General features: G+C 36.4%; 1 protein-coding gene across 1 annotated transcript in view; it reads left to right on the forward strand.

The window, feature by feature from the left end:
- Window positions 1-585: 585 nt before the first annotated feature.
- gfra1b (gdnf family receptor alpha 1b) overlaps window positions 586-24,940 on the forward strand; it is a 26,224-nt gene continuing 1,869 nt past the window's right edge. Inside the window, exons 1-8 of the mRNA XM_046853028.1 lie at window positions 586-1,446; window positions 1,827-2,135; window positions 2,447-2,530; window positions 17,179-17,530; window positions 17,673-17,782; window positions 18,614-18,745; window positions 22,010-22,209; window positions 24,213-24,257. Coding sequence (XP_046708984.1) covers window positions 1,407-1,446; window positions 1,827-2,135; window positions 2,447-2,530; window positions 17,179-17,530; window positions 17,673-17,782; window positions 18,614-18,745; window positions 22,010-22,209; window positions 24,213-24,257 — 1,272 coding nt within the window. The 5' untranslated portion in view covers window positions 586-1,406. The remainder of the gene's footprint in view (window positions 1,447-1,826; window positions 2,136-2,446; window positions 2,531-17,178; window positions 17,531-17,672; window positions 17,783-18,613; window positions 18,746-22,009; window positions 22,210-24,212; window positions 24,258-24,940) is intronic.

The raw sequence follows: 24,940 nt of genomic DNA on the forward strand, positions 1-24,940 counted from the left end.
TTACCTTACAAATTACAAAACACATGTATTAAAATTATATATCACTATTTTCTTATTTGCAGTGACTTAACATTCTACATGTATGGCTAAATTACAGCATGGGACTTTTCAGACATAATGCGGTGTTACAGCATGATATTCAAATGTGAAAGTTTAACCCTCAAGGGTTCTTTAGACGGTTGATGGTTGAAGAATAATCCTTTAAAAGTTCTTTTAAATGCACAGTTTTTACAGTAGGCACAGTATTTACATGGGTTTTGTTCACTTGGTGTGTTAGGGGAAAAAAACAACACACACACACACACACACACACACACAATTTATTCTATTGACAGCCAATTTAAATTGTTTTACACAGTCAGACTTTACTTCTTATGTCACATATTTAAAATACTGTCTCACAATACAGTATCTCCCTCTCATCCACTCTCTTTCACCCAATTAATGCATCCAAAATGATTATGTGCATATACTCTATATTATCACTGTGAGTAAATGAGAGATTATTTTGTGTGATATCCATACAGTATTGGTTTGATTTCTATATTCTAAGTGGGGAAATATGTCTCACAAGCAGGTGACGCTATTGTTCTCTTTCCCTGGGCTAACCATAACGCAAATCCAAGTTAGCTTGGTCCAGTAAGTCCAGGATCATTGAGCAGGAAGGGCAGCAGAGTGAAAGTGCTCCAAACAGTAGCCAATCCCAGAGCAGGGTCCGTGAAGATGACGTCGATCTTTTTAGTCGCAGCGGCGCGTCCATGTTTGGAGTCACTTTAAGTGAAGCAGTGAGTGAGCAGTGCCTCTGAGCCCCTGTGGGACACTGGAGAGGGTTGGAACTGCACCTGCTCGGGGTTCACAAGCTGAACACTTGGAATAATACTGCGTCTAGTATAGAGAATTGGTCACAAGTACAAGTAGCGCGTCGGGACAGACAGTAGTCGAAAAAGTGAGGAAAGATGAACATGCACTGATACTCCGTGCGCACAGAGTCAGTGTCTCCGCTCTCCAAACTCCAAACCAAACCACACTTAGAAAACAAACAGAGACCGACATGAACCTTTCTGCTGCCATAACAAAAACACTTCGCTCGAGGCTTTTGCTCAGGACATCTCACTCGACATTGTAGAATAGAAACTAGGAATGTCCTTTACGCACGGGTGCCTGCACTTCCCACTGGATCGGTTTGGTTTCTAACATCCGCGGACGTGATTGTGTTTGTTTGTGGTTGTGTCCCAATACGATATCAAGATCAGATCGGAGTGTCACATTTGGATGTACAGCTGCGCAATGTGTGGCCACTGTTTCTGGTGCGGTGCGCAATCGGCGCGCAGAGGATTTATCTGGGAAGCCCGCAGGTTTTAACAAAGTTGCTCTGCTGTTGAAAAAGGACTCAAATAAAAACCACGATGACATTCTTAACTTTTTGGATATTGTTTCCTCTTCTGGGTAAGTTGAAATTGCATGTGTCCACAGGTTCGGTCGTGAAGTCCATTAACACACTTACAGTGAAGAGGACCTGAACAAGTGATACCTGTTTCTATGATTCTTCTGGAATTTAGTTATTCAGATAACATGTTTTTTATCATAGATATGTAGTTTGAATTAGGATGTTTATTTGTGTATTTAATTATTTTTTTTTTAAAAATAAATACAACCTGTACAGAATTTTCTATGCTATATTTCTATGCAGTATATATCATGCATTATACTCAGAAGTGTTGTAATCACTTGCAGATTTAAATACATAAATAGAATGTGGTTTCCAGGCATATTTTCTTCTTTATATTTCTTGGATTCCGATACAAGACAAATCGTGTTTTCTGCAGACGTCCTCCACGTGTCGTTAGGAGCTGAGCTGGTGCAGACTCGGGCGTCCCGGCTGGATTGTGTCCGGGCTCATGAGCAGTGTCTTGGCCGGTATGGCTGCAGCTCTGCTTTCCGCACAATGAGGCAGTGTTTGGCGGGTACAGGGGGCAACTTCAGCGCACTAAGCGAGCCCGAGGCACAGGATGAGTGCAGGAATGCCATGGAGTCCATGAGACAGAGCTCTCTGTATAACTGCAAATGTAAGAGAGGAATGAAGAAAGAGAAGAAGTGCCTGCGCATCTTTTGGAGCGTCTATCACAGTTTACAGGGTGCGTAAAAATGGCTTGAAATTGATGAAAGGTGTTTGCTGTTAAACATATCATGCTTGGCACGAGCACTCTGCAGGGACTTTGGGAGCGATCTACATTTTGACCTTGAGTTGGAAAACTTTTGATTAAAGGAGCATTGGTAAATGAGAATATAACTCCAGAGCAGCACATTTCCATCTAAATTGGGGTAATGATTCTGCAAACTGTGTTCATGTATGTAATGCTTTGCAACTGCGCTATGCAGCCTCCTGGCACTTCTCCTGGTGTTGTTTTCTAGTGTGATAATTGAGTTGTTTGTTCTCATTTTCCAGGCAATGATTTGCTGGAGGACTCTCCATACGAGCCAGTGAACAGCCGTCTGTCTGACATATTCCGCCTGGCTCCCATCATATCAGGCAAGCATGCTGTGGTTATCACATAGCCTGCTGAAATACAAAACATTATCCCAAACGAGAAGTCTGAATATGGCTATGGTTTATGCTGGGCCTGTTCACCCTTGTTAGGTTATATGAATGTGCTCCGTTGGCATTGATGACTTTCTGTTTCTCGTGCTATTATAATGGCAAGCTACAATTTATACACTACCAGTGTTTCACATTACTAAATCTATTGTAAATCTGCTATAAAACCTGAATTGATGTTTGTTTTTTAAAAAGTGGGAATGCTTAATAGGGATAACAGGTTATTTATCCTTGTGATTTATGGTTGACTGTAATACTAAATGCTATGGTGAACTTGGATGTGAGAGGAAAGTAATGCACTGCAGGTGGTGCTGTTTAACCCCAGCTAAACCTCAACAAATGGGTCTACAGGAATTTTGTGCATCATATCATGTACTAAGCATCGTCCTGCTTTATGAACGTTTAAATCCTCCACATGTTCATGGGTGCTATTATTTGCTTATTCCGTAGAGTCGTTTGAGGTCAAAATCGTGTATGGTTTGATTATGAATGAGATTAGAGATTTTTATTAAGAAGAAGTTTAAGACTCATTCTAGAGGGATTACAATGCATAAACTTATGCTCATAGCTTCTGTTCAATGGGCATAAAAAAACAAGTCTAGCAATCAATCCATACTCATCAGATTTCTCAAATTACAAGAATGCTCATTTCCCAAAACCATCAGTCGTTTCGGAGTAGATGAATACAAGTTACAAACCAATGGAGGAGGTAGGAAACATTGTTCCGAATGGTCGGACCTCTACAACTCATGTAATTACTTTTTGCCCACTAGTGGAAAATAAATAACAAAGCAGCGAGATTGAGGTGTTTTTATGCCTCAGTAATGTTCACATCATTCTGCCTGTGTGTGTCAGTGCGCTGCAGGTGCATTAAATCATGTGAGTTTTTCAGTCTGAACGAGCGGACTGCACTTAGCAGAATTATCTCCATATTTGGAAGAGTTGCACAGATACATTAAACTGAAGCCAAATCCAATCACACATCCATTCGTCTCTAAAGTCCGGCAGAGTTTCGGTGAATTAATGAACCACCATAAAGGGATGCAGTGGTTTTGGCTGGTCATGGCATCCTTCACTATTTGTTCGCTGTCCCATGCAGGAGCAGGCACAATTTTTTAACTGCCACCACATGTCTGTAACAAGAGTCCATTTCTTAATGGCGAGAGCAGACTGATTTTTATCCTGAGCCTCTCACGACAGGAGGCACAAGATGTAAAGCTTCAGTGTGTAACTGAAATATGCAGCCAAGATTATATATTGACAATATTAGAGGTAAAACAGATTCCAAAAAAAGTTGTAAATGTCTGCAGCCTGTTTTACTAGTAAGATGAATTCATGCCTCTTTTATATCTGATTCTTTCTAGCCACCTGAGAGTAAATGGGTTTGAGAAACATAATTGATGACTGATCCTAATCCCACACATCCTTTCAGCTCCTCTGTATAACTTACTATAGTATCATACACTGAGTCCACAAGTCTGAGAATGCATTTAAAATCCAGGAGATACTGCACTGATTCTAGCTCACTTTTTAAAATGTATCAACCATGTAATATTGACCGTGTTATGGTCAGATTTCTCTCATTCACTTGTTTTTTTCAGACTAAATTAATTCTAAAATCTAAAAATTGAATCTAAAAATGGATCAGAAGGTTTTGCACAATCTTGTTGAGACCATGCCAGCTCGAGTGTACACTGTCATTTAAGCAAAATACCAAGAAACTCTGAAACGCATGGAAACAGATTTACATTTTTGCTAAAGTTGTTGTGATAATATCATTTAGAAATGAAAAATTGTTGTATTAAATTAGATAACAATGCAGAATGGAAGCATTTTAATTATAGTTTCAGCCCTCACTGCATAGCCCTCGATAATAAAGTTGTAACACGGGTCAATACAGCACATCTTTAGAGGAAACATGAAACCAAACAAAAAAGCGATGTAGTCATCAGAGTATCTGCTTTCACCGACTCTTTTTTAAAAAAAGTTATCAACAGAAATGTCTTCTCTAATCGCTACTGTAAGAGGATCTAATGAAAAAAAAAAACGCTATTATTTTAGTAAATGTCTTTACCAAGCCTTTACACTCCCTTTGAGGAATACCACACGATCAATACAAATAGCTGCATTAACAATCAGCTTATTGCTGAGCAAGACACTTAACTTACATACCATCACAGACCAAACCCTAACAAGCCTGTCTTCCTTACAAATTCACCAAAGACATCGTAAAGATAAATTGTGATGGAGATTATCTCTCTGCTAATAAAAATGTAATCCAGGCTTGTTTTAGAAAGTGCTATCAGATACCATTGGATCTGTAGTGCTGTTAGGGAGCTGCTCTCACAGTCAGGGTTGTAATTGCAGCTTTCGACTCTTTGATGTGACACCACCTCCGCCAAGTCCACAAGGCTTTTGTCAGCATTAGGCTTTAGTAAAAAATCCCCTGTAGTAACTAAATGGGGGGAATAAATCTGCCGAAAAGAAAGAGAAAAACAAGCTTTAATTTCCCAGAGAATAGTGTCTAGGATCCAGGGGCAAAGTCTCTTATGTGTGACATGAAATGGATAATAGTTGTTGGTGGGTTGCCCAGCTAATGACAGTTATAGCGATTATAGTTTCTATGGTGTTATTATATTGTACACCATTATACTATTTGTTTGTCTCAATTGCCATGGATGAGGACAAAAGGAAAAGAAGGCATGTCTGCACTGGTTGCTCAATGGCCTGTAAGGCGCCTCGGTGTGACTCAGGCCTTTCTTCAAATGGGTTTATTACACCATTTATCCAAACCAAGCAGCGTGTGACATGCAGACTAATACCCATTAGAATAAATTCACAAGGATGTGTTTGAATTAAAACATGCCTCTAACTTATAAATCAGCACAGGAGATGGCCTTGAGAGAGCAATCATTCTGCGACGGGTTTCTACCTGAGCAGACAGGGAGAGACAAACAGAGAGCAAAAAAACCAAAAAAAAACAAATGCAGAATGAGACACATGAATGAACAGTTGCATATCATAAAACTGAAATGGTGCTCATTTAGTTTCAGATACACAGGCAGATGCAGTTTCTCATTGTGCACCTGAATAAATGGCTTTTTGTGCTGTGATCATTTTAAGGGAGGAGAAGAGCTTTAAAAGCAACTCTTCAGAAAATTGCTGAATGATGTCAAACACATCTGGGCTATGTTAAAGTGCACGGGTAGAGAGGTGGGCTGTTAGTAAGCCAGTGATATTTCAGCGTAACTTCTTTTAGTTTTAGGACATTCAGAGTTGAACGGTCTACATCCGCCTCTAGCTATGCATGTAAACAGATACATGGACAAAAAAATAATAATAATCTGGATGATTAATAACAAATGTAATCTAGATCTCAAATAGTAGCCCACCCTGACCAAAACACAGCTACAAAAACTACTAGTCTGAATAAAGCCTTGTGCTGGAGAAAGAAGTAGTGTACAGTTGGACTTTGACACGACTGATCGAATATTCTTAGCCACTGAGATGGTAATAGATCTCATGACAAGCCTTGTTAATGTATTTCCTCATGTTTCTGCTTATTCTGCAAGCTGGCCAATAATTTACTAGATACAAAATGTCATTTGTTTTCTCTGTATTATTTAAGTATTATGCCTTTATAACCCTGAATTGTAGAAAATGTTTTGAAAAACAAAACATTTTTTTTACAATGTTATGCTATGCTACCTTTCTAAAGGTGAAGTGAGAAACTTGGACTTTCATTGCACCATATTTCTTTTTTCTTTATGAGATGTTAATAAGGCGGGAACATCTGACAATCGAGGTGAATGTAGAAAGTAATCTGATTAATGAAAAGTAATGCAATTTTAGTTGTGCAGACTTTGAAATGAATCTTTACTGTGAGGCTACTCAGACTTATACGTCAGAATTTAATTTGGCATTGTGGATGCACTTTTGCATTTCTGATGAGACAATCAAATTATACAATTATTGGAATTCTGCTATGGGGCACAGTATCGTTTACAGACGAGCATTCAGCAGAATATTGATATGAGGAGGAAATCTTGAACATATTACTATATGATTAATATACGAATTAATATACTTTTTCCATTATATATATATATATATATATATATATATATATATATATATATATATATATATATATATATATATATATGTGTTGTAAAATAGTCTAAAATAGTCTATACAAAATTGAAAAATAAAACAAAAAAAAGGACGATAGTATAGTAAATAAGATTTAAAGGGGGGAAATTACAAATCTAGAAGGCAGTGTTATGCAAAGTCTTCTCTTAATAAAACATCTGAAGGTACACAGTTTTTCTGAATAATTCAGTACCAAAGCCCCCAAAACCTTTTTTTTTTCTAGAAGTTAAAAGTCCAGAGCATCTCCATGTCTTTTCTCCAGAAACATGCAGAGAGAGGTGAACTCTGTGTGTGGGTCACTGCAGTTAAAGTGTGTGAGTGGGCCTTTTGGTCGGATGTAGGGAAATGGACAGACTTTAAATGGCATGAGCATATAATTAGAGTGAAAATGTGGGGATTATTAAAGATCTATTGAATAAAGCTGAAGGATTGTTAGCCTGAATAATTATAAATATTGAGTTGAAAGTCTTTTAATTTCCTTTTTTTATATGAAAAACGCTATTGATGTGACTCTAATGAAATCCTGGATATGATTATGTTTTGAGTGAGATTTAATTTTATTAACACTTCCTTCTAAAGCCATGGCCCAGTACTCCAGACATTCAATTCTGTCACTGTTTTAAATATTTAGCTTGGTCTAAATCACATATCTAACATAATATTCTGTTTAATTGGCAGATTGCTTGAAGGAAAAATCCATTCAATTTATTATCGGTTATTGGCATGAGTCTCAACCAGGCTATACAAGGGAGAGCTTTTTTAAAGTTTGAAATACAGCCCTGTCAGCAGTTTTGTTCGGAAGTGCACTTCGCTTCTGCCTGATTTCTCAGCATTGATATTGACACTGCTGCATGAACTATGTATGAATACCAAGTATTCATTCACCAGCAGCATGTAATCAAAAGAAAAAGGAAACAATGAGAAATTGAAATGTAAACAAAAGCGCAGTCATTTTTGCGCACAAATAAAAATGCAACTCTATGTTTAATGGTTAGCTGCTAGTCTTCTGCTCTCTTTCCCACTTGCACACTGGCTGGTGTTTAGTATAGTATATATATAAAACAATACTGTTATGAAATCCCCATCCCTCAGCCTACTGATGAGAGTATCAAACAGTGTGTTTAGTTCACACACTAGAGGTGATGCTACATATTCATCAAAATGTTGACTTTATTTAGAGACTCTGAAAGACACTCATTAAAGATTGGAATATCTAGTATAACTTAATCCAAAGATATAGATGTTTATTTTTAAATAGGAATATTTATTCAGAACATTTTTGTAAACAGATTTACAAATATACAGTATGTATTTTTTCACCCTACTGTATGTACACTCACTTTAATAGAAACACTGGTTCCCCTGAACATTTATTCAGTCATCTATTTAGTCAGACCATGTGGTTGAAGGCACAATGCCTAAAATAATTCAGATGTAAAACAAGAGCTTCTGTTAATGTTCAAATATCAAACATGATAAAAGGGGAAAAATTTAATTTCTGTTAACTTTCCTTCTGGTATTACATGGTAAAAACTGGACAGTTGAAGTTGACAGTGCTCATGATAGCCTGACGATTCTTGTTCATGGCTGACAATAGTGGAATCTTATGAGATCTTTTGTTATTGTTGATCATACATTGTAAGGTATGATGTGTTGTGCATTATAAGATGCTTTTCTACCAACCATGGTGTAAAAATGTGTTTATTGGAGTTACTACTGACTTCCTGGTAGCTCTGACCTCTATACAACAAGTTGTTTCATCTTGCAAGCCACTGTTTTTTGTTTGCGCCATTCTAATTGTATGTTAAATTGTTACATTTCTGAATATTCAATATATATTCCAATATACAACTAAAATATACTTTTTTTTAAATAGACTGGAGAACAGGTTAAACAGCTGAGCATATTTTCAGGTATTCTTGACATAAAGGTTTAAGGATGATCTATTTGAAGTAGATATAATAATAAATAGGTCTAGAAGGTCTATCCTGGCCTGGTTGTAATTATTTCTTCATATTGGTAGATTAATTATCAAGCTAAATTATGATTAACTGCAATGGCAAATTGAAATGTCAGATGGATCTGAACTAAAGATGCTTCATTGAGAAATGTGAAATCATTTGACTAGACAGGATAACTGCTACATTTTGTAAAGTTGATGGACAATAAAAATCCATTGTAAATATTTTATTACTCATGGTTAAGTAATATTTCCAGTTCAGTATTGAAGGTACATTTACTTACTGTACTCCTTATTCCCAGCTGTATGTGTTCCTAAAGTGCATATCTTGAAAAAAGGAAAAAGCAACCTTCATTACAGTACTGCTGCACAATTATTTAATAACGATTTCAAAGATTATAGCACAAAGTAAAAAATTTATTTCCAACAGCATTCTACAGAACAGCATTTGTAATTTCTATTGAGTTATAGTAATATCATTAACCTCCGACAGATTAATGGGAATGATTAGTTATCAGTCATTAGCATGGATCACAATGGGGCTGTAAGTAATATGGCGTAAATATGGGCTAACCATATTTAACATCATTTTCTGTAGCAGTTCGCACTACAAAGAATTGACATTGCACACCAGCATGGCGATGATGTATCCATCATAAACAGGAGAATTGTTCTCGCAGCATTACTGAGTGCATCCAGGTGAGAATGCTGTTAAAGTCATTGACTTCTAGCTCATAAAAACCAGCAGCTCATAAAACGATTAAGGTGCTGGCACAAATTTCATACAGGATACACACACTTTTGACAGAAAATTTAATTGGACATTGTGTATTATGAGCTGTGTCATGATCCCATATTCATAGAAAGTCAAGTGTAGCCTGTTTTATTATCAGTTGCAGGCAGTCACTAACTTTTTATCAGCAGCATGGCATTTCAGAGGCTCTGAAAAGTTTTCACTGAAATAAAAAATCCTCGAGCCCATAAGAGATTGATTTGGGTTACAGAACATTTAGGCTTATAATTATAATAAATAGATTACAATTTAAAGAAATCCAACACATCTTAATTTTCTCTTTTTTAACTTGTCAAACATGTTAAGAAAGACCCCTATGTTCCACCAACCAGCTTTGCGAATCATGACCATATGTTTTCAAATATCGGGTTATTTCTGACAGCTTGTTTCTCAAACCACCTGTGTCCATATTTTCGAATGACTAATTTTCTTGGACGTTTTACCACATTGCAGATTTCACTGGAGCTGAGTGCTATCTGTTTTTGTGGAAAACAGAGACTCAACTGACATTCAACTTTAGCGTTGACATTTGTATAGTCGAGAGTTACTTGTGCAGTGTCATAGCACTTAGAGATTAAATCATGCAGATATCATTCATCATATAGTGTAAGCCTAGGTTAAACTTAATTTAACTGTTATCATATAGAACAATCAATACAAAATTTTACTGAAGCTGGAAGGTTTGAACAAATACATATCCAGGAATTGTTCTTCTTACTCAGACACAAGGTCACTGGGTCAAGATTAGGAAACACCAATAGGCCTTTACAATAAATTGATTAATTTGCATACTTTGTATATAAAATTATAAATCATATACATACTATTCACATAGATAGATAGATAGATAGATAGATAGATAGATAGATAGATAGATAGATAGATAGATAGATAGATAGATAGATAGATAGATAGATAGATAGATCTTAAATTACTTATATTAAAGTAAAAAAAAATCTCTTGAAGTAAAAATTAAGATCCACATTATTATTATTATTATTACAGTTTATTTGTTATAGGTACCTAATACAGTACCATATTAAAAAGAAATGCATACTTACATACAGTTCATCAGATCAGTGAGCAGGAAGTGAATAGACTTTCTTTGTGCAGTGTGTAAGTGAGGCTATCACACAGATGTCATTAAGAATAAAGCCCGGAAAGAGAGCTGACAACTCATCAAAGAATCTCTCTTATTTTGATGGCTTCAACCGATGGCCTTGACCAGAGAACTGATTCCTCACAGCGTGCATGTGTGTGCGATACACACAAAAAGAGAGAAAGAAATGTATGAAATCTACTGTAATTATGACTCTTGAGACATAATTGTGTGACAGTAGAAAGTTTGGAGGGCTTATCATACACTAGTTTCTCTGTTGTATATATTTCTGATCTCTCAGAATCTCTCAGATTTAAAACTCAAATCAAAACACACCATACTTCCTGGCATTGAAATGTTTGCATTGCAAGTATCTTGAATAATAAGCTTATAAGTGTGTCCAATATCTGATTCTGCACATTTCTCGTACATGATCTAGCTGGAATGAGTACAAACCTGGAAAAGTGCCATTTGGAAAGGATTAGACAGTAGTGTCACTATATTTCATAATGGTCCAGTGTTGGCTTCATTTCTTGCTGATTAATAAACAGTGGTTCAATACTAATGAATGGAGATTGAATGCATTGCCCTATGAGTACAAAAATGGCAGCAGCCTGTGTTCAAGCAGAAAATGACATAATAAGCTTATTAAACATTGATTTTTCTGATAATTGAACCAGAAATATATCTGATGCTTTTTAAATCACACGCGTGGTCTTGATGTGGTTTGAGCTGATGTTTGTATATTGCGTTAACGTACTGGGTTTTATTGTGCATGACAAAAATAAATAATAAATCAGTTGCTGCATGTAAGATAGCAGAGGAGTCTGTAAAATGCCGATCCGACACGCACAAACTGTAGACATTGACATTGCACTCACCAGTAGGACACAGTGTTTAAATGGGTATTGGTGACCAACAATATTATAAGATCAGTGATACATGCCAGAACATCTCCAGCATGAAACTGTTAGACTTCAGGGTTTTTTTACTGCACATGTTCCATGAGTTATCATGGAAGTGCAGGCAGGGTGGAGTGGGTGAAGAAGAGTGACAGGAGTGATTTGTAATAGAAGAGTATCTGTAAGAGTGAAAGGGAAAGTTTAAAGGACTGTGGTGAGACCTGTGATGTTGTATGGATTAGAGACAGTGGCATTGAGTAAAAGACAGGAGGTGGAGCTGGAGGTAGCAGAGCTGAAGATGTTGAGGTTTTCGTTGGGAGTGACGAGGATGGACAGGATTAGAAATTAGTTTATTTGAGGGACAGCGTATGTAGGACGTTTTGGAGACAAGGTGAGGGAGGCGAGATTGAGATGGTTTGGACATGTCCAGAGGCACCAGGCAGGAGGAAAAGCAGAAGACCAAAGAGGAGGTTTATGGATGTGGTGAGGGAAGACATGCAGGTAGTTGGGTTAAAAGAGGCAGATGTAGAGGACAGGGGGGTATGGAGACGGATGATTTGCTGTGGCGACCCCTAATGGGAGAAGCCAAAAGAAGAAGAAGAAGAAGAAGAATTATATTGTTAGGTACATTTTTTATTGACTTTTTACTTTCACTCATTAAATTTTATACACAAATATCTGTACTTTATACTTCTCACATTTTTAACACAGGCTCATTACTTTAGTTTGAATCTATTTGGTGACATGATCAATATTTTTCTTCTTACTGCACGCCGTTTTCAGCCCATCAACCTATTTCCTGTCTTTGCGTGGCTTTTACAATCTACCACTGGTGTATAATTTCCTGGCCCTCACACACCACAGACTTGCCTACAAAGCTAACAATAAGCAGGCAGAAGTCAGCGGAGTATAGATAACGTCAGCAATGTAAACATGACTGAGAACAGAGACATTCCTGATCATCATCATCATCATCTTTTCTCTGCGTGTTCTATATTGTGGATGTTCAACCTGAATACATTCATTAGCTAACAAAATGTAAAATTATTTTGTATTAATATATTAATTAGCGCTGTCAAAATTAACACATTAATAACGCGTTAACACAAATACATTTTAACGGCACTAATTTGAATCAAAATAAAGAAACAAACATAAATAAATAAATATAGTAGAGGGGAAATTTAAACGTTCTGCGCAACACACGTTTATTCAAATTCTAATCAGTAAACATTTGTTTTATTGATGCGCCAAGTCTCAAATCAGGACCAATGAACATTGTCTCAAAGCAGCTTTACACAGATAATGTGGTGATAACAAATGAATAAGATGTTATTTATAAGTGTATATTTGTCCCAAAATCTGTCGTGATGCACCCAATTAACTCTTCTGTTTGTTGTCCTGATTATTTGCATAATTTAAAACACCACAGGTACTTTAAAAAATGTACAAAAATATTTTGTCTTCATGCTCTATGTTGAGTTTAGTTTCAATAATAATACACATACAATTTCATAAAGCATCCATATTTGTCCATGCCCATGTTGATATAAGTATTACAAACTTAAAATGTATTTATTTAAGGGACATTTAGAACAGATAAAAATGTTTGATTAAGTTGCGATTAATCGTGACAATCATGATGCATCGCTATTAAATATTTTAATCAATTGACAGCCCTAATATTAATATAATGTGACATCCAGTTACCAGCATGACACTAAAACAGGTAGTAGTAATGGCTAAATTTTATTTAAGTACATGTCAAAGCCCAAACGTCTTTACTTTTACTTTAGAAAAGAAGTGTAGTCAGTACTTTTACTTTTACTAGAGTATTTTAAACCATGAGTATCTGTACTTCTACTTGATTAAAGGATGTGTGTACTTTTGCCACCTCTGCTAAAAAGTCTCCAGTATCTTATTGGGTAAATCCAATTGCAAATTGATCCACTTTACAGGTTAATTACCGGTAAAAGTAAGCCAAAGAAAATCATCAATAAATCAATAGACTGTTCCTCAATATAAATTGTGCAAAGCTAACCAAAGGCAGGATTTCCTCAAAGAGGTCCATTAAATGTCCCAAGGCAGTTGTTTATTGGAATGAGCATTTGCACAGAGCACACAATGCTGTTTAACTAATGAAGCCTCTTCATTAAAGCATGAAAAGATAAGTGAATGCATCCCATAACATGAAGACTTGCCAGCATATTTGAATCAGTCACTCTAATTCTTTCCTCAGAACATGTGTATGTGTAAGAACAATGAATAATGAATAAGTAGAGTAATAGATGAGTGTGTGATAAAATATAAAAGGAAAGAAAAAGAATGAACAGCATTTTGCTGGAGAGAGCAGGATGATGGGGATAGGAAGAGAGAGCAGATAAGAAGTGAAAGAGAGGAGAAGAGACAGTATTAGTTCTATTATGAAGGTCGAGTTCTTGTATGATTTGATTTGCTGCAGCAGTGGGTGTTTTTATTCAAGTGTGGCACTGACACTATTAAGTGCCACTCAGAAGAGCTTCAGGTGCCCTCCATCAGCACTTTCTGCCTCCACTTATTTTAAATCTACATTTAATCTATCTATTATAGAGCATCGGCAACCAGAGCACACAGCCTGAAAGCCAGCCAGCCGGCCAGACGCTGCACCAACACTCTGCCAAAACACACACAGAAAGAGATATGCATGGCTTATTTTATATTGGAGTGGTGTTTTCTGAGTGAGTCATAGACAGATACTCTGTCCAATGCTCTCTACACTGACGATGAGAGATAGAAGAGCAAAAATATCCAGGAGAAATGCCTCTCTAAGATTTTATAATATAAAATTCTGAGCAGGAATGAGCTGCTGCTGCTACTCAAACTCTGCTCTTAACATTTCTGGACCAAATATTCTGTAAATTTTGAGGACATGAGTTTCTTATTGACTCATTCATTCATTTCTAAACACATCCTAGTAGAGATGGAATCATGGGGAATCTGGAGCCTATCGCAGGAACACTTATATCAAGGTGGGAATATACCCTGGATGAGTGTAAACATGCATTTATGCCCTCATTCACACATTTAGTCTCCATTATGTACTGCTATGTACTCAGTAAACCTGAGAATACACTTGAAACCCAGGAAAAAATACCTCAGGAAAAACTCAGAAAACAGGGTATCCGATGATATTAGAGGGCAACTCTAGCCACTGCGCCACCACGTCATCCCATCATCTTCCTGTCGCACATAAATCTTTGGAATACGAAGTTAATCAACTAATTTATACCATTCTCTTTATACTCTTTTGCATTCATATTGAATCATGTTTAACTCCATAATGCATAAAACATCCACAATAAGCCAAAATTCCACATCAAACTTGTAAATAGTGAATATAGTTTTCACTGCAGGAGTTTTGTGAAGTGAAATTAGTGAAGCTAATAAAGAGACTTAAAAGCACAGAGCAGCTTCATTTTTTTCTTTCCTACTGAAAGCACACAATAATAAAAGTAAAGTGAAGAGCAGATGTGAGCCTGCATGGAAACTAATTGTACTAAATTCTGCATATACTGCAGGATGAACACTGTAAGAGCAGAACAACTTCATTTTCAAATACTTCATAGTAGTAGGTAGAGGGTGTGATTTCCAAAACAGCAAGTAGCACACAATAACAAGATAAACGAAGCAGCCAGGGGTTTAAAGAGAGTTGTTTTTCAATGGTGTAGCATTTCTCACTGCTAATTTGCCCATTGCGATTATGTTGTGTTCAGCACCTTAGAGTAGAGGTTCCCTACTATTCGGTTCAATTTTATTTGCATAACGCTTTTAAAATAGACATTTTCACAAGGAGCTTTGTGGAAATCCACCACGCCTCATCAGGTTTTTTTTTTCTCTTCTACAGACATGAAGGCATAAGACTTCCCGTGGGGAAGAGACAAAAGACTCACACGAGGCACAAAAAAAATAATACTATTTAGAAGCAGTCTTTTTAGGAAACATGCAAACACACACAAACACAAACACAAACACACACACACACACACACACACACACACACACACACACACATTAGCGTGCAACGATATAACCAAATGCTTGCCAAGTCTTACACAGATACGCATTAGCTGTGTGTATACTAACTGCTCAGCGCTGCACCAACTATTGGACCATTAGTGCAGCTCATTATGTTTTGGTTGTAAATGTTTGAGCTGAGATCAAGAGTTTAGAAGAGAAATCATTGCATACACAATGCAGATAACCATCTCTTTATAACACATAGAGAAATTAAAATGTAGGAGTCTGCAGAATGTTTGCATGTTTGACACCAAGGCAACCACTGAGTTTTGGAGGTGGGGCAAATGCATTGTAGAAAGAGTATACAGTCAACCACCGATAATTCGCGGTTTTGAACAAGCGGCTTGGAAAATTTGCAGGTTCTCATTTGAAACCTAACTAACAGCAAATTGCAGATTATTTTAAAATTCGCGGTAATCCGCAGCAGGACCCAATGTTCAGGAACGTTAGAAATAACATTTTAAACTCTGTATTCACTAACAAATTTCATAAAAAGTTTACTAAGGTACCATAGGGGCCTCCAAAAATTTGCAGATTTTCCGAACTCGTGAGGGATTTACAGCTGCAAGTTCTGGGGGACCTCTGTAATTCGATGCAAAAAAATGAAATAACAATATATACAAAAATACATTTTTTTTTATACCAAATATTTTAAGTAGGACTGCATGATATCTTTACTTGCATAGTCTAAATGAATGATCATTTTATTTATCAAACAACACCAATTCTAAAAAAAAAGTTGGGGAAAATGTAAATAAAAACAGAATTTAATGATTTAAACCTATATTTTATTTCCAGTAGAAATAAACATATCAAATATCTAAGGAAATGTAGCATTTTATTTGTTTGTAAATGTATATACTGTAGGTCTGGAAACTATTAGGGGGAAAAAGTTTAATAGTTTTTAAAGGTTAAGGGATTTTTAAACCTATTTTCTTTCTTATTGTAGTGTTCTTTTAATTAATTGTTTTAACCTTATTTTACAGACTAATTTTCACAAATATTTTGCCTGTAAAAATCTTATTTTGTGTCTCTCTACATATTTTGTACTCACAAAGTTCTCCAAACAAAACATAGCAGTCTATTTTAACTTTATTCCACATAATATTGTTCCAGTATATTAGACAAGGTGGAGGAAAACGGCTAAGTAGATTTAGAAACACAGTATGGTTAAAGAATCTATCAGCCTGGCTTGAAAACCTATTTAAGAAGGGGGGTAGCAGTAATTAAAGTGGCCATATGTTTACAGTCCCAGCAGACCAAGAATATCAGACTGAGGTCCCTAAAAGATACAGTTTTACAGAGATTCGTGTTTTTCCCATATCTTGTGCAGGCCTCATTAATTATCTTATGAGTTGAATAAGATGTTTTAAATGAGGCAGAATGCTATGCATTGCAGCGGCCCTTGAGGACTGAAGCCCAACACTTGTGTATTAGACAAAACAATTCTGCCAAATTAATTAAATGTCAGTTACTTCATTGCTTATGTTTATATGCACATATATTTACATTAACATGATTTAATCATGCACTTGCTTACTCATGTAGACATTCACAAACTCTGACATTTGACAGAAAATGAACATCACTTCTTTGCTATTCCCCTTTCTGTCTGTGTAGGTGAGGCAGCTTTTAGCAAGGACAACAACTGTCTAAATGCAGCAAAGGCCTGCAACTTGAACGACACATGTAAGAAATACCGCTCGGCTTACATCAGCCCATGCACCAGTAGGGTTTCCACCACTGAGGTGTGCAACAAGCGCAAGTGTCACAAAGCCCTGCGCCAGTTTTTCGACAAGGTGCCGGCCAAGCACAGCTATGGTATGCTGTTTTGTTCGTGTCCATCTGGAGAACACTCAGCGTGCTCAGAGCGCAGACGCCAAACCATCGTGCCAGCATGTTCCTATGAGGACAAGGACAAGCCCAATTGTCTGTCCCTGCAAGCCTCCTGCAAGACCAACTACATTTGCAGGTGAGCCATGAGTCAGCTTTAGGAGCTTTTAGGCAGCTACTAATGTCATTAAGAGTAAAGATGAATCAGCACTTTTTTAAAAAGCCTTATCTTACCTGATGATGTGAGAGTCTAGGAAATGATGGCTCATACTATGTTACAGGTCTCGTCTGGCTGATTTCTTTACCAACTGCCAGCCAGAGGCTCGTTCGATATCCGGCTGCCTAAAGGAGAGCTATGCTGATTGTCTACTGGCTTACTCTGGTCTTATAGGTAAGTCAAAAACAAAGAGGAATCATCTCACCTAATACAGCAATCTCAAGGATTGCAGTAAAACACAATAGGGTATTAGGTTATAGCATGTCCAAAAGAGCCAGGAAAGGTATATTCCTTTTCTACAACAGTAAATTACCAGTTTTGTATTTATTTTTTATTAAAGACTGTCTCATTGATTATTTTTTATCTGTTAATATGTAATGTTGAACATTAGATTAAATATCAGAACAGCCTTTATGCTTCTCTCTCACTTTATGATGATATGTCAAAAATATGCCCAATGCACAATCAGCCCCATCCTGAAAACTTTCCCTATTTAAAATATCTAAAATTACAGCTTGCTAATCATGTTTTTAATACGTTTATGTGACCTAACCACTGTGAATATTGGTGATCTAAAAAATACTGCACATTGTTCCACGTTTATGATATACAGAACAAAAAATCATCAACACCCACCTCTAACCAGCCATGATGGATGATGTTGAAAAACTCACACACTATAAATTAAAACCAATGAGAACATTTAGACCATGCCAGATAGTGTTTTGCATTTAAAGAATATCTAGTGCAATATACATGACATTAGTTCATAGTTGCTGTAGAGAACATAATTAAGGGAATTTGCCCGAAATACTATAAAACTTAAGTCAACATGTGATTAATTAAGTCTGAATTAATTGTGTGAATGTGAAAGTACAACCAATGTGGACAAACCTTTGGCGTACTTCGAGTCTGATAATGTAGTCAAGGAATACTTGATGTTTCGAGTCAATAAAATAAGTGAATGCTATGTAAAGAAATTAAAAAGTCTCTAACTCAACACAGGGACAGTGATGACGCCGAATTACCTGCGCTCAAGCATCAGTGTGTCTCCCTGGTGTGACTGCACCAATACCGGCAACAGCAAACCAGAATGTGACAAGTTCTCCGAATTCTTCACTAATAACCGCTGTCTCCGTGAGTCCCCCTGTTCTTATTAATTCCTCACATCAGTATGCTCCTACATGTCTGATCCTGTTTGACTGGCAGCTTACTTGGTGCCTGACAGTTCATGCCGATGGTTGTACTACACAATAATGATTGACAAGAGTCTTCCAGTAAGACAAGTCATGCCAAATGCTGCTTTGTTGCTTCATTGTGATTATTCATTAAACATACCTGTAAATCAAATCTGTGAGCACTGCGTGAACATGGCATGCTTGTCAGAGGCAGTCAGACAGAAGGTAGACAGACAAATCACCCTTAAGTGAGACAGCTACAGGGAGGCCATGAGAGAGAAAGGCAATAAAGCATTATTTGGGTGTCTGAGCTGGAGGGAAGTGGAAAACTGGCATTATTTTGTCAGCAGCTTATTCAGAAGCATCCATTTAGATCGAGTGGGTGTGGGGAGATCGACAGTGAGGAGATGGGAAAAAGGATATGTCTTTGTGAGGCACTGGTGGGAAGGACAGCAACGTCAATGCAGAATGTTACACTTTATATTATGACATTAATTGTAAATGCAGTTAGAGACAGATTGATATAGGCTTGTATAATACTAGTGCATCTTAAATCTTGTACTGTGCATGCACTCATTAGCCATTACATCTAAACAATGAGAGGTAAAGTAAATAACATTGATTATCTCATTACAATGGTACCTGCCAAGGGGTATGATATATTAGACAGCAAGTAAACAGTTAGTTGACTTAGTTGATATGTTGGAGGCAGGAAAAATTGGCAAGCAAAAGAATCTAAAGACTTTGATGAGAGCTAAATTATGATAGCTAGACAACTAGTGCAGATCATCTCCAAGCAGGTCTTGTTGGGTGTTTCTGGTGTACAGTGGTTAATACTAGGGCTGCAACAAACAATTATTTTGGTAATTAATAATTGGTGGATTAATCTGACAATATATTTTATTGTTTTGATTAATTGGATACAAAATACATTTTTCAATGATTTGCTTATTATAACTATATAAAACCCTAATTCAGGGTATTTGTGTATAAAAGTGTACTTAAAAAATGCAAAAACAGATATTGAGTTTAACTGTCTTTAATTTAGACATTTTAAAGCTTATAGTGGCTGCTTGTTAAGGGGTGCATGAGGGATTTCTTCTTGGAATAAATTCACTCATGCTGGGTTGTTTCTTTCTGTAAAAAAACAAAAACAAAAACAAAAAACAGCATTTGAGTATGCAAGGTGAAGCAATTTGTATTAATCAACATTTATATTGTATTTTGTAGATTGCAAGTCGACAAACATGCTTAAAATAATCAATATAAAATATAATACAACATTGTTTTGACAAAAATACACAGACATTTTGTTCATTTGTGAATATATAAGCATCTAGAACATTGAATTTAATTTTGTATTATAATTAAATGATTTATGCATGAATTAAATATACAAACATTTAAAAACAAGCATTGGAACGTAGTAAAGCTGCAGTAAATCATGTTTGAGAAAGGTAAGTTACTGTTGTAATAGACAAATGCTATTAAAATGTGTTAGTGTGTCAGTGTGTATTCTTTTCGCGTGCTCGTGCATCACTGTGGTATTTCCATCCCACACAAACTCCAATTTGTAAAACTTCCAGGTTACAGCTTTCTGTGTTGTGTTTAATATAAAATGCTCCCATTCCCTTGGATGATTTGGGACACTTGTTAATGCTGCTGGTTAACCCTGTAATCCGTGTTCTCTTGCAGTCTCGCTAAACCAAAACTTCAACAGCTTAACTAATCGATATTATGCAGAAATGCACTACCTACTTGAACATTGTTACATATCGAGTTTATGACAAAAGGTATTCCCTAATGGTAATTCAACAGCCAGAATTGTTCAGAAATGATTTTGACAGTGTTCATGGTGTTGATCTGGTCTAAACTCCCAAATTTCAATCTGTGGGGTGTCCTGGACAAAAGAATCTATGATCCATGGATTTCCCACCTCACGCCTTACATGATTTGCATTGATTGACAGATACTGTACCACAGAACTCCTTCAGAGGTCTTGTTGAGTTCATGCCTTGATGAATCAGAACTGTAGCTAGCACAAGTCAAACCTACATAAGATTATGCAGGTGCTTTTAATGTTATGACTGATAAGTGTATAATGCAGACTGTAATCTATGTAATTAAGTATGTAGTGTTTAATTTTGTGGGTCAGTAACCTGTAAAACAAATGCTAGCAAAGCATAGCATACGTCAGAGAACAGAAATACATTTGAACGAGAAAAATAAATAAGTCTGATATATTCACAATATAGTGCAAGTTTCTCTAATAAACCTGAAATTACACTATAACTTTTCTCATAAAGTAATTTAAGTGCAGTGCCAAGGACCAGAATGTGCAGATACAGATCAGTGGAGCATTGTGCCAAGAGGCAGACATTATATTTACAGAACAGGCCATAAGCAACGATGAGGCAGCACAATGGAACTAAGTGCCTTTATGTTATGGTGCTGTACCTTTAAATAAAGTTAAGTCCAGAATTATTGGCACTCTTTAGTTTATATTTAATCAACTTAAATATTTTGGATTTTCTCCAGTTTGGTCACCAGCCAGTTCTCAGCCACCAGCCAGCTCTTTCCAGTCAGGGCAGTTTAACACCCTTTTCTACATACATGAGCTCAAAAAAATGTGTGATTAGCTAAGATCTCTCAGAAATCTCAGAAATAGCACATATAATGAGTGATTATTTAAATTGCAACATTGGGAATTGTTACTAATATTTTTATGCAATCATTTTTGCCTTTTCATTTGAAGGGTGGCAATAATGCTGGAGTGAACTAAAGAAAAGTTCCATTCTCTGGAGTAAGAAATCCCTCTAATCCATTACACTTGAATATGGCATGTTTGCTCATGCAGACATTGAAACGTCAGAACGTCTTTTATCCTCTTGGACTAATTAAAAATAAAAAAAAAATAGTGACCTTTCAAGGTGGTTAAAATAATTCATTTGCTTTAACTGCAGACACTTTGTTATAATGAGGCTTCGTTTTATCATCTAAAAATTACACCACCCTCCTGAGGCCTGTATGTTTAAGCAATAATACTCTTGTCTGGATCGTCCTATGAACTGGGGATCTTTATCAGCTTATCGGCTCTGGCACAAAATAGAGTGGACCATACCTATTAATATTAGCTCAACACAAAACAAACAGTGATGAATGTAATTCGTAAGTTAGCAGATATGTGAACAGCATTTAAATTTTCATTGGTGTATCTGTGTAGGTAATGCTATCCAGGCATTTGGGAATGGTACAGATGTTGGTGTGTGGCAGCCTCAACCTCCTATCCAACCAACTGGCGATTCCAGCACTCCTCATAGAGGACAGGAGAGGACAATTAATAGATTGGATGACCCAACATTTACAAATGATATGGACCCCAGCAATGGTCACCACCTCTACAGCTTCTGTGGAAACCTCCAGGTAAAATGTATTGAATGTATTAATGGACTGTGAGTGGAAACTTGAAAATAGAAAAGCCAAAATGTGTGTCCTAATGTCCTAAAGTCATGATGCACATTTTGTAATCAGTTATTATATAATCAATCTATTTGCATGATCTTTTTACTATGAGAGAAATTTGTGAATTTCTTTGGATTAGGAAGAGGTCAGGGAAAACGTCAAGCAATCCCAGGTATTTTGTCTAACATCAGTGTGGAACATCATTTATGCTCTTGTGGCTATATTGCTAAATGCACACTGTAAGTTACACCCTAAAAGCCTTCTCAGAAAAGTGAAGAAAAAAAAAACCAATTTCTATATTAGAAGTTATGGGTTAGAAAAAAGATATACAGCAAGGACTTTCTACAAAAGTCTTAGATGCCTGTGCTTAGGTTGGCCTGGTTTATTAATTACACCCTAATTACTGCCAATTGTTCTGCTCACACAGTTCTGCCCAGGTGGTAAATTGGAATTTTATGCCTTTGTTAATGATTGATTTACTCATTCATAAACAAATTCCACTTTAGAATGTATGCTTTTTAAATCTACATTTGGTAATGGCTTAACATTAGTATCACAGAATTTTTGAACATTTCACCCCAGGTTGCCAGAGGCTCTAATGCTGATTTTTGCAAGTAAGTCAGTGGCGCATTAGTTTTGGTACTACTGATTGGAGCTACTGGTACTACTGATCAATCTGCATCTGAAGGTCACAGAACAAAACCCTTTAACCTAACGGTTCTAATTTGTAAGTCACTGTGGAAAAAAGCACCAGGCAAATGAATGAATATAATGTAAGCTTTGTGGGTGGAACTGGTTATCTAAGCCTTCGATGTAAACAGTGACACAGAATCTCCGATATCGACTAATTGATTCCACTGTGGAGTTCTACACAGAAACACACACCAGCTGTGGCCCCTTACAGCGACATACAGCCTGTGTCAATATGGAACCAATCGTTTGTTGAACAGATGAAGTTTGCTTATGAGATCTTTTGCTTTCCAGCTAGGACTCACTGGTGAGATGACATCTCACTTTTGACTGATGGTTAAGGGCTGTCATAATGATAATATAATGATATACACACACACACACACACACACACACACACAAGCGTGCAAGCCCTTTGGATAGAAGTGAGATACATCAAGTTACCACAGCTGTCATGTCATGGCTAATTAGCTGTCACATTAACACAAGGAAAAGCCTTAAGCAGGAAGTACCCATCCACACCACTGTACTCAAACACTAGCAGCATGCTGACTCACCCAAGCATCCTCTATCTGCCCTGATTATCTGCTTCATCTAACTTTGCCCAGCATGACAGACAGCTTCACACGCTTACACACAGAGGCTCAGATTATCTCCAGAATTCAGTGTGGCTCTTGGAATTTTAGACATTCCAAAGATTCCTGTTGGAGCATCTTAATAACCAAATCCGATCTCTTTAGATATACAGCCATATCTTTCGCACAGCTATACATCACAATGTTTTAATAGTCATAATATGATTTATTAGTGGCCACTTTTTTTTTTCAGTAGGATAGACCTCCAGGGAGACCATTAATCATGTTTTGCCACAATTCTAGTCCCCAAAATTACTTCCATTCTCTCTGTTTTGCAGCAAGTTTATTATTTTCTTAACTCTCTTTGAAATCACTTTATCATGCCACCAATTCCATCTGTGTGTGTGTAAGATTGTGAATAGCACAGCAAAGTTTCATAAAAGCACAAAGAGTGGGGGTATTGTAATATATTGCTCTGTCATACACCCTAATGTAGCCTGTACTGCAGAACATAAGTATACTCACACTGCAGATCGATTAGTGAGAGACACCACAATGAGTGAATTCTTTTAATAATGTTAGATTTCATAGAGCACCAGACTGACCAAGAAGACTTGTCTTAAATCCTAATGGGTATTTTATTATAACAGAACAACCAGATGAATGTCTTACATATTTGTTTGTTGTCTCTCTGTTTAGGCACAGAAGCTAAAGGTGAATGTCACATTGGATGTTGTGTGTGTGGTAAGTAGCTCATATTCACTGTGTTAGTTAAAATACCATGAATATCATTAATGCTCATATTTTTCCAATTACATGTTAAAGATAATTACATGTTAAATTGCTATACAATGACAATTTATTTCTTTGATTGTTGGGCCGATTACTGGTTTTAGTGTGGACCATTTCTGCAACTCATTTGTAGGGTTCTATTCAGATCCTATAATTTGCAGCAACAGACCTAAACGAAATAAATAAATATATAAATATATATATATAAATATATATATATATATATATATATATATATATATATATATATATATATATATATATATATATATATATATATTATATATTATGAATGCAGTCCAGCTAAACAGATTAAGGCTCATCATTTGAAAAAAACAAATTCATGTTTTTCTTTTTCCTGAGCTTTATACCGACAGAAGGCATGAGAGTCCAGTAGACATTACACAAATCAAATAAATAACCAGACTAATAATAATATCTAGTTATACTGTGTAATAGCTTTACTACAGGTGGATTGTGATTTCCTCCACTGCTACACAATTATAATAAATGTATACCCAGGCTATAATTAATGGCTCTGAAGGCCCCCACCATGAGAAGCTTTACACATTCCCTGCAAAAACACATCATAAACCTTTTTTTTTATGTGCTAGAAGTAATCTATGTTTTACTTA

Source organism: Silurus meridionalis, chromosome 7 (assembly GCF_014805685.1).
Source record: "Silurus meridionalis isolate SWU-2019-XX chromosome 7, ASM1480568v1, whole genome shotgun sequence".
NCBI lineage: Eukaryota > Metazoa > Chordata > Actinopteri > Siluriformes > Siluridae > Silurus > Silurus meridionalis.